The 12,211-nt window shown below is 32.1% G+C and overlaps 1 protein-coding gene across 1 annotated transcript; it reads left to right on the top strand.

Moving 5' to 3' along the window:
• The first annotated feature begins 9,602 nt into the window (after positions 1 to 9,602).
• On the top strand, positions 9,603 to 10,235 carry LOC133334838 (larval cuticle protein A3A-like). The gene is made up of 2 exons (XM_061543155.1): positions 9,603 to 9,614; positions 9,678 to 10,235. The coding sequence occupies exons 1-2, from the start codon at positions 9,603 to 9,605 to the stop codon at positions 10,233 to 10,235; spliced, it is 570 nt and encodes a 189-aa protein (XP_061399139.1).
• The last annotated feature ends 1,976 nt before the right edge of the window (positions 10,236 to 12,211 follow it).

Raw genomic sequence — 12,211 nt, 5'->3', positions numbered from 1 at the left:
GCGTATTTCGGGTAAGATTCTTAGTTTACACCCTTATAGGATAAAGCTGACTCATGTGTTAGAGGTCAGAAAATCTGCTCTTTTAGTATTTTAAACAAATAAAACACAAAAAAGTAAATATCTCAATATAAGAAAAATGACTTAAACGATATTTGAAATAAACGACTTATTTCTAACATTCTAGACTTTGGAGATCAACCAACTTGAACTCTATTACTTGACTACTGAATCGAAAATAAATAAACTCTCAACAGTCGGTAATATTAACATGTTTTTTAGCTTTTCCAACATACGAAACATAGTTTAGAATACAATATATTTTTAATTTTAAGAACATTTCAGTTTTCAATTCCTATGAAAATGATAATTGATTTTTTAACTTTCACTTTTTTGTTAAAATTGTGGTAAATGCTCAAATTTCATGGTTTATGCTTTCAACACTAGAAACAAAATTCATTCACAATTGTATACTGACAAATTGACGTTCAAGTTTTATTAAATCAAACATGATAATGGAAACACATTATGATCGGAAAGCAAGCAAATGTCAAGAATAACAAATTAAAAAAAATTACGAAATTCATTTAACTATTTTAGCCATTTAAAAATGGCAGCAACAAATCTATCGATCGATCCATTGATCGACCAACCACCCACAACTGAATGGCGAGCTATGCTTACTGATACTACCTGCTATTATTTAAAAAAAAAAAAAAAAAAACAATATTGAAAGTAACAGTGAGTGGAAAGACATGGAAAACGTCAAACGCCATTTTAAATCATAGCAATGATTTATTGCAACGTCATGTCGATAAAAATAAACCGAAAATCGTTATGGTTTTGCAGTCGCTAACAGTCGTAGCAATTAATTTAAGTGCACTTGTATTTTAATGAAATTCATGATTCATTTAATGCATTTTACAACTCCTATTTCAAAATGTCCAATGTCTTAGCAGTCATTTCGACTATCTGCACACAATTATTTAACACTTAACATAATTAGATGTCATTGGAGTTCATCAATATTCCCAAGAATGGAATAAACTATGTTTTTTGGTTGGTGTTTTATCTTTTACGAGTGCAGTTAAAGCGTAAATATAGTTATGCTGTCAATGACTTATATTTCATGCCCCATATTTAGTTTAGAAAAAAATGTTGTTGAAGGAAACTATATTGCCTTTTTTATATAATATCAAATTGTTGACAATCAAGACAAGTATCGAAATAATATAATTTAAAATTAGTATATTAAATTTTAGACATACGAGGTGTAAAACAAGATCTATTTTTTGAACAATTAGCAAGAAAACTGACAAAAACATATGTGGGAGCTATATCTAGTTCTGAAACGATTTGAGTAATATCTTCACGATATTCTTGCCAACATAATTAATGCTGTGCAAAATTTAGTCCCAATCGGAGAAACAATTAAGGTGAAACCGAAGAACATTCATATATAAGGTATATCTAAGTCTGGAATTATTTCAGACAATATCAGTAAGGAAAGTAGTAAAGTCGGATTGGGCCGACTTTGGGTATATTGTACATATCGTCATCATAAATACAAACGGATGTAACTACACGTTTACTAATTTTACAGGAGAAGCAAAAAACGTTATTAAATCTATAAAAATTCTGAATGTCTGGAAAAATGTTCAAAGTTTAACCGCATTATAGAGCCGTATTTATTTTTTGAAAACCATTTTTTTTTTGGTTTTTAAAGGTTTTATGTCAGTTACGTCCTTTTGACATGATATTTTCTGAAACAAAAAGACGTAACTACAACACAATTGTAGTACAAGAAAGTGACTAATAGCACGTTTACATTTAACCGGATTTCGTTAACCCAGTGGGTATGTATTTTCGTTCGATTTTGTGTAAATCGTGCAATTTGCACGAAATTTTGCATAGCGTACTGAATTGAGTCTAGAGTGATGTGTGTTAAGTTTCTTGAAAATCGGTTCAGATTTTGATATATCTCCCAAATACAGCTTCGACGATTTTATGTAAATGTGGCACTAACGACATTAAACATTTCTCCTATAGCGATAGAACTTTGTACAGGGTACTTTTCCATCCAGTGGGAGACAACCTAATTATAGTTGATTAGTTTAAAAAATGAAGAAAAACTTTGCCTAATTTAGGGGTACCGCAATATGGGGGCTACCGTAAAAAATTGGCCGATATATCTCATTTTCAATATAAAACATCCCAGAAGTATCATTAATATAAGTTCAGAATTTCTATCTTCAATATTGCGAGCTTTAGTTTTTTACGTCTGTTTGCATTAATACAAAACATACTATTGTAGTTACGTCTGCTTAACTTTCTTTAATTAAATCGCTGTTTTTGATGTTAGATGTTTAAATTTGTGTGTAAACATGTAGTTTGATAAGACGTACAATAATCGAACAAAAAGCCAATTACGATTTTGTCTGTAGTTACGTCCGTTTGCATTTGTGATGACGATATGCATCCTTACAATGTTCCCTCAAAGGGATATACTCATATTTTTCTGCAACCTATGCTAAATTATATTTCCTTAAATCGGACGATAATATATATGGGAGCTATATCTAAATATGAACCGATTTTCACAAAACTTATCAAACATCATACTACTCTTAATTCAGTACGCTATGCAAAATTTTGCGCAAATCGAAAGATACATAGGAACTTTGGTGCAACATTTGTGTTAAATTGGACGAAAATATATGTGGGAGCTATATTTAAATCTGAACCGATTTTTCCCAATTTTAATAGGGTTCGTCATTAGACCAAATAAATGAGCTGTGCCAAATTTCATCCAATTAGAACGGATGGACGGACATGAGTAAATTGATTTCTATGCATATTCTCAAAAGGAACCATGTGTCTATCTCGTTTCCTTTTGCCTGTCGAAGGGTATAAAAAATTTACATTGGGCATTTTAGACTTAATTCGCTACGTTGAGAAAAACGTACCGACTTTCAATATTTTTTGCATCATATTGATGAAATCGCTAGAAAGCATCTATGGTAGCTATATCTAAGTTGGCTTCAGATCAAATAGAAACTGTGTTGACCATGCCAACAACCTACGAGTGTATCTGTATCTTCTGTTCATCAATTTCAAGCAATCCTTTAGTACTATCAGACGAACAACTATTTAGAAAGCATTGTGCATCAAAGGAGTACCCCAGAAAATAACCCTTTTAAAAGAGTTCTGTATGAGGATTCAGAACTTTTTGTGCTTCATAAAGGGAAAATAATCCAACCATTTTTTACCAAGGCAGAGGGTATCACAATTGTACTGGATGAAATAAATGTAGAAGAGATGAAAAATTCTGGAATGTGCAATTTTTCGGCAGTTTAGAGCCAAGTATTTAGGTGAAAAATCGAAAGTGGGCATTCGGAAGGCGCCGATCATAATATACCATACACAGCTACAAATGGACTTAAATATTTAAAATATCTAAATATAACTCCCACATGCGAGAAATGTCATAAAATACAATTGTTGTAATTTTTAACATAAAAGTCATGTAGGCCTATTCTGTAACTTTTTAAAAAACATTCGATATTGTTTATTTTACAACAATTTCATTTGTTTGATTTTTTGTTTTTACAATAATAAAATAAATTTAAAGAATATCGACAGTTGTTAAAAGTTACAGAATAGGCTTACTGGTCTATTTAAGCCGTGAAATATTGTCCTATCATTATCTCTACAGTAGATCATAATTATGACCTACAGAAGGGCCGATATAAAGTTTCTAGTCCATTTATATTTATATCGATTAATTGATACCAGAAAGAACCAACATGCAAATTTCCATTTCTTTTACGGGGCTATATAACCAGTAAGGAATGTTCAAAAGTCGGACGGATGGACTATATACATACAAGACCTACATAACCTAAAAAAATATATGTACAGATTTTAAACCAACATAACAAGTGTCATCTCTAATGATTTTGGTTGAATGTGTCAGAAATATCCTGTCGAATTAAATATGTGATCAACACACATGCAATTTTTTAAATCTATGGACAATTTATGACAGAAATTATAAACGAAAAGCTATATATAAATCTCCACCGATATGAAGCAAACCTGACACACGCCATTCGGTATGCTGCAGCTGAGTGCTATGTTCAAAAATGAATTTCAATCGGAGGAACATTGGTTATTTGGTGTAAAACTTACATGAAATCGGAAATATATGCAGGTTGTATCTATATCTTCATCAAATCGGAAAAAATATATAAGAGCTATATCAAAATCTGAACCGATTTAAACAAAACTTAATACTCTTCATTGTAGGCTCAATTAGCCATGATGTGCTAAATTTCATTGCGATCAAACAAATGTTTGGTATTTTGTAACCATTATGAGGAAATCGGCTGAAAATACATGTGGGTAGAGGCTACATTAAAATTAAACTCAACAAAATTTAGCACACGCCTTTTTTCTCTGTGCTATACGCTATTCAATCGGATAAACCTTAGGAGCTATATCTAAATCTTGGCCGATTTTAGAAACGTTATTCTAAACTCAATTCAATAGATGCACTGTGCAAAAATTCAATCCAATCGAGAAAGCCGTAGGAGTATGCATATTCTCAAAAGGAAACATTGGTCAATATCGTTTCATTTTGTATCTCATTTAACTTTAAAATCTTGATATAGTTCAATCGTGCTTCACAAAGACGATATATGGTAAAATCGAATTGAATGTTGACAAAATATTAACATTTTCACTTTGACGTATAACAACTTTGTATGTATGCATAAGTTTAAAAATATGATTTGACAGCAAACTTAAGTTTCAATATATCCGACAATATAATGTCGGATAGTAAGGACAGCAAAAGTTATAAATGTTGATCCATGAAACTCAATTTCCTGTATTCTTACTTTAAAAATCATCATTATATTTGTATATATACCTTCTTTGAAGATTCCGCAAGATTTTTAATTATCTCGAAACTTTTAGCCACATTTTTTTACTTGCTCCTAGCAGAAAACTATAGACTTTAGATTTGGAAATGTTATCTCTTATATATACATATGGGAAATTACAAAAATCTTTTAAATTCCTTGAAGCTGAGGTTTGCAAGATTATAACTCGCGATATATGAACATATTGCATATAATTTAAATTCAATTCTATAAAATGAAGTGTTCTTGTCAAAATCTTAAAATATTGGTAATAAATAATAAGTTGCGTGGAAGCTGTGATGGTGGTAATGTAAAAAAATGGGTGGAAATGTGTTGAAGCCAACGAGTTTTTTTGTGTTCGTTCCCGATTTGTGGCTAAACTACACAACGCACGCGCATGTGATCAGTGACTAAGTTGCAGAATACCCCATGGACAATATGGTTCTAATGTATGATTTTTCGATATAATAACTGCATCCACCCAAAATGGATGCTGACATTTTGAAGCCGGATTTTCCGTGTTTTTTTAATTTTTCTTATAATTAGGATGCGCATCCAGATAATAGAATAAACAAATTATAGGATTGTAGAACTCGTGATTCTGCTTCGTTTAGTGTATATCTCATGAATGTGCTCACTGCAGCTTCTTTGCAATTGGGTTCCAAAGACGAAAATTTGGTGCGTAAATTTTTATAAAAAACATATTTTTTGAGTCTAAAATTAAGAAAGTCCATTCAAATTCCGTGGAACCCCGCGTGATTTTAGTTTTTTTACGTGCCGGATCTAATGAGCCCATCCATGTTGAATTCCGTCCAATAAAACGGCGGATATAGGTACCTTGAATGTGGGAAAAACTGCAAAAACTTATTTTGATAAATTCGCGTAAATAATCGCGGTTTTCTTCGAATTAATTTTACATGCATTTATGCTTGTATTGTCAAATTCGCGAATCTGTGTGGAAATAGGTCAAAAAAAACTTCGATACGCGAATAATATGCGCATTTTATCCAAAATTGATTGTGGAGGCACATCCGCGGTTCTTAACCGATCCTTTTAAAATAGGTGTCCTTTTGTGTATTTTCATAGGAGATTACTGAAATCGGATGCGCATAAAAATCGTATGCACGTTGCGTGATTTTTAGCCATTTTTAGGATTTTTGCATAGTAAAGTGCATCGAGTGGCACACTTTGACCGCTATATTAAACATCGAAAAATTCATAATTATTGAACGACATTGATTCGGTTTATACGAAAATCGGATGCGCATCAACTGATTTCAACTAATTCGCGAATTGCAAGCTTTTCAATATTGATCATTTATATGTATTGTAAGTGCAATATATTTAGCCATTAATGACGTCGAAACTCTTATCAGATGAATCTACCGATATTTAACAATCATCTAAAAGAATTTTCAGAAGAAAGCGTCGTATATTTTAGAAGATTAAGGCAAAAACGTATCCTCTTAACCATACTAAAAAATCAAAAATTCAAAAAAAAGTTTTGTTTTGATTCAAAAATTAATTTATTTTATTTGCAGATATCTTCATGATTCTATTTGTTTTTCCCGACTATTAAACCGTATTGCATTGTGATTTGACAATTATACAAAGAAAACAAATGTGTTTAACCATTTGTGAAGAAATTCGCGAATTACAACAAATAGAAATTCATTTAATTTATATTTGAAATACAAGATTTAAAACCGCTATAACTTTTGTGCGCAGCATCCGAATTTGTGAACGCGAACAGATTTCGAATCAGCATATTTTTCTTAACCTATGTACCAAAAATCATAAATGTGCTCGCAAAATTTTTTTTCAAATTTTTTTAAATGGAATTTTAAAAGAATTTTGTAATTTCCCATATATATATAAATGAAATGATGTGCGTTGTCTGCTAAAAACTAGAGAACGGTTCATCGGATTTTAATAATTCCTTTTGTGTTGTATTCGCATTGTTAACCGTAAGGTTTAGCAGTAAAAAAATTTGCAAAATATTGGTTTTGAAAAATATTGAATAAATTTTTTTGGTCAATCAATAATGCCAAAACGGGGATGACCAAACATTGGTCGCTAAAACTCGAGAACGGCTGAACGGATTTATCTTATCTTAGTCTTGAAATGTTCGTGGAGGTCCAGGGAAGGTTTAAAAGATGAGAAAATATCGAAAACTGCGAAAAATTTGCAAGCAAATATTATGAAGCATATCTGCATTTCCACGACTTTAGCATCGAGCTATTTTTATTGCACCACGTCATAGTTGTTATTTTGAGATATTTTGGGCGAGAGGCGTATCATTCTTTAAGGCTTTGTCAATTATTGACAATTTTCATAAAAAAAATTTGATTGATATTATATTGAAAATATTTTATGTGTGAATACAACAAATAATTGAAAAGTATATCATTGAATGTACAAGCGATCATTGCATGTACACGTTTTCCATAGAATTCACGATTTTGGGACAAATGCAAGGATGGAAACTCAGAAGACATTCTGAATCGAGTTCGTGTAATAATAATAATAATAGGAACATGTTTTTCGTTTTCCAATATATTTGAACTTACAAACAGAACACCTTGCATATATCCGATACCAAAAATGTGTATCACAAAGAAAACTAATATACGACATATTTTATTTGCTAAAATTTATCATTAAGCTCAGCTGGAAAGAGAACAACGAACCAAAAATCAGCCATATTAGAAAAAATAGCCAAGCCATGGTATCTAATTTGAAGGTTATACCAAAACCTCCGTCCGATGTTAATTATTCGTATTGAACATGCCAACTACCGACAACACTCAGGATGGAAAACGGTGGTAAGAACTTTAATATACCGAAAATTAAACGGGAAATAGTTATGGCGTATTTTTAAGACATTTAATTATAGTGCGTAATTTCGGCATAATTTCTTTTTATTCATAGGAATCCGTTAAGCCTAATTATACCCAACTCTATGCTAAAATTCGGTCAATTTCTTTATTATACCGATTGCTATATCAAAACTTGGACCTACATAGATAATTATTCGCAAACCATTATATGGGTGCTACCCGGAAACGTGGACCGAGATTTGCAAAGAAATTTTGTACTCACTGATCATCTAAAATATAAAATTACAGCCAATTTGGTTGAAACACGTGACCAAACCCCCCAAAATAGAAGAGTGGAACAATATTGACAATTTTTAGTAGGATTCATGCTACCAAATAAAACAATCAGTTACAGCTGATTACGATGAAAAACGTGCACAAATCCCCAAAGGATCGTATAATGTGGAGTGCCATTATATGGAGGCTTTTCGGAAGCTTGGGCAAATTTTGTTAGGAACATTTTCTACTCAATGATCACCCAAAATATAAAATTACAGCCAAATACCGAAAATTGAGGGGTTACCCGGATACTTGCCAATATTGATAATTTTAAGTATAGAGATTTTCTGCTCAATAAGTACACCCTATGTTAAATTAATAGCAATTCTGTTGAAAACCGTGGCCAATATCTTCAAAATACGGTATGTTTACGGTCACCATTATATTTGGGCGGTACCCATGTGCCAATGTTGATAATATTTGGTACGGACGCTTTCTACTCAATTGCAATCAATTGTGTTGAAAAAAATCAACATTTCTCATATTGCGAGGTCCCGTTATATGGGGGCTACCCTAAATAGTGAACTAATATTGAAAATGTTAAATACCAAATATCCTAGGAGTAGCAGCAATGTATGTGCAAATCGTGAGGGTATCTATCTCAAATCGTGGAGGGTAGAAAAAGCTAATTTAATAGTGGGCTATCGTTATGTGAATTATACATCAACAATATTGCTATGCAAGACAACGTTTGGCGGGCCCGCCAGTTGCAAATAAATAGCAGTACTTCTATAAAATAAAATTTATTATATTAAAGAACAGGTGTTCCTTTAGTCATTAGCTTCTCTTGTTAATATTTTCTTTTTTGTTTCAGGTGTTTTCTTAGAAAAAAATCGATTTACTGATAACACACAATATTCACTTTCTATGTTAACAGAATTGCCCATGACTTGAAACCTCTGTTACGCGGCCATCAACATTTGTTTACGATACATAGACGTATTTTTGTTTTTAATTATCCACATTTTACACGGTTACCGTCAATCATTTAAGACAGTTACTAGTTCATGGTAAAACGCCAAATAACAATAAACCATAAAGGTTTTGTGTGTAAACATGTAAAATGTGATCATAATTGTTTGTTTATTTTTGTTTTGATTTCAAATTTGTAATGGTGCGTTTTTACGATTTGCCGCGACTGTAATAAACCAAATATGTGTTTTCCTATTAATAACTAACTAAGATAATTTATTATGGCGCTGTTTGAAAATCAATTCTGGGATCTGCGTATGTATGTTTAATATGTGTTACGGAAACCGCTATTTTTCTTTTATCTTAATTGCGGATATAAAACAAACATTCATTAAATTAGAGTAAAAACAAATCAACGCTTACTGTTTCATAAACAAACAAAACTTGATAACAGATCAAATGTTGAATTGCGCAGCAGGTCCATATCCACACATCTATGTGTATGTTTAACGGTATATAAGATAAGTAATTAGTAAACAAAATTTATCATTCACATTCGGTTAATTCACCTGCAAGGAACCATTTAATCTCCTCAAAACAATCTCATAGAATGGCATTCAAGGTATATATTTAGCATATGGGGATAATCTACTTTGTATATTAATCGCTTTTCTTCCTATTTCAGTTTATTGCAATTTTAGCTTTTGTTGCTGTTGCCAATGCAGGATACATATCATCCCCACCATCGTATAAATATGAAAAACACCAACCGGCTTATATTTATCCTACTGAAGCTCCAGTAAAACATATTGTACCAGTAGTTCAAAAAGTCCTCACCAAACATGTCGAACATTATGAATCCAGTCCACAATATAAGTTCTCATATAATGTTGATGACAACACTACCGGTGATTCTAAGACTCAATTTGAGGAACGTAATGGTGATGTTGTCCATGGTGAATATTCCCTAATTGATGCTGATGGTTATAAACGTATTGTTACCTACACCGCTGATGCTCATAATGGTTTTAATGCAGTTGTTCGTCGTGAACCTTTGAACAAAGTTGTCCACTCCGAACCGGTTGCTGTAAAGACACATTATGTTGCTCCAGAACATTATAGTTCTCCCGATCATTACATTACTCCTTCTCATTATTCAACTGCTGATCACTATACTGCTAAAGAAATTCACTATCGTCCTCATTCTTCACCTTCTTCTTCCTCTTCTTACTATCATCATTAAGAAAAGAAAGGATGTGTGTTAAACAATTGTAATATTTATTATTTAACAGTATTATTAAATTATTATGTGATATTTATATAATTTTTGCAGTGTAAATAATTTTTAATATTCAATATATTTCGTAAAATAAATCCTCATTGGATTTAATATTGTTAGTTTTGCAACCGATTGTTTGACTACTGTTTCTCTTGCTAACAACCGTTATAAAATTCGCTTATGCATTTTCCAAATCATTTCGATATAAATGCCAAATTCAACATATTAACACTAGATTGCCGAAGGCGGCCATTTCAATCGTTTTTCAATTTGAAGTAAAAACAACTGTGTATATAATGACATAGCTTTTTAAAATTTGGTGACTTTTTATATAATAAACGTAATTCTATGTGGTACAAAACCAAAACCAAATTGTACCAAATTTTAAAAGAAAGTGCCATTATATGCACAGTTGTTTTTGTACTTGAAATTGAAAAACGGTCAAAATGACCGCCTTCCGCAATCTTGTGTTAAACAAGTTTAAATTTGTATATAAAATAATATTAAATTTATTATAATGACAAAACAAGACATAAGAAAGAAGATAGCATAAAATCAATAAAACCAAGAGTTTATGTTTCATATAAAATCCGCTACCACCAAAACATACAAAGCTGTTTTCACTCTCTTTGACAAGAATCCTGTATTTAAAGATTTATGAAATCCATTTAAAAAATGCAGAAATCCGGACGTTGCAGCACTTATAAAAAAAAAATCATATAACATGCGATTTGTTATACCCTACACAACTATGTTTTCAGGGTATTATAGCTTTGTGCAGCCCCAAAAGTTTGTAACGCCGCGAAATATTGGAAATAGCTGAGTCGATCTAGACATGTGTGTCCGTCCGTCCGTCTGTCCATTATAATTTGTAAACACGATACAGGCCACAGTTATGGACCAATCTTCACGAAATTTTGCATGTAGGATGGGTTCTGGCCAATGAAGACCCCTATTGTTTTTGATAAAGATCGGTTAATATTTAGGGGATGAAATGGACCAAAAACTTTATTTTTGTCCAATTTTCTGATCGCTCCAGAGGCCGCAATTATGGCCGAACTTCGCGATTTATCACATGGAGAAGGGGATTGGGCCAAAGAATAAGCATGCCAGTTTTTACAAAGATCGGTCAATATTTAGCGGGTCAAATGGACCCTGATTTTTGTGTGAAAAATTACAACATTTGTATTCTATAGCGTATATATTTACACCTGAATGGACATAGACCCGAGAAGTTGATAGTATATCCAAGAGGAGTGGTTGACCTTTAAATTTATACCAATCACATTGTTACACTTAAATATTTACAGGTGCTTACGTATTCATATATTACTTAGTAACCTATTACCACACTTTAGGGCGGATATATATAGCCTGATCGCTTTGAAATGTTCCATGAGGTTCCAGTTATGGTCAAGGACAACACCTAAAATGTTAGGTGATGATGAGATAATAATTTTTCGGATGAAGTGGGCCGAAAACTTAATTATTTGTACTTTTCGAGTCGAAAGCCGAACATCACAACACAACCTACAGTGAAGGGAATCTGGACAAGTAATTAGAGAGGCTGTACTGATTATTAGTAACATTTTCTGATCTCTAGCCAGTCAAAAGTGTGCAAATATCGCGAAATATTGCCCAATCTCAGAATATAGAAAGAAAGTTAGATTTTCATGGAAGTTGTGTAGGGTATCATATGGTCGGCCCCGTCCGACTATACTGCTCCGCTCACTGTTTTTTTTTTTTTTTATAAATGACTTGGATTGTTCGAAATGCAGACCTACATATATTAACATTTTTTGTTGTAAAATTCCAAAGGAACCATCAATGTGGCGGAACTATTTAACAAAATTTATCAACGTTTGCAACACCGGACACCTCAAAAAGTATGTATATACTTGATGAGAAAAAAATTCTTTGTTGATATATGGTAGTCCCTC

The sequence above is a fragment of the Musca vetustissima genome, unplaced genomic scaffold (assembly GCF_032173495.1).
Source record: "Musca vetustissima isolate MV318-11 ecotype Yass unplaced genomic scaffold, APGP_CSIRO_Mvet_v1 utg8758, whole genome shotgun sequence".
Lineage (NCBI taxonomy): Eukaryota > Metazoa > Arthropoda > Insecta > Diptera > Muscidae > Musca > Musca vetustissima.
The sequence above is the reverse complement of the archived record's forward strand: the minus strand, read 5'-3'. Positions and strand labels throughout refer to the sequence as shown.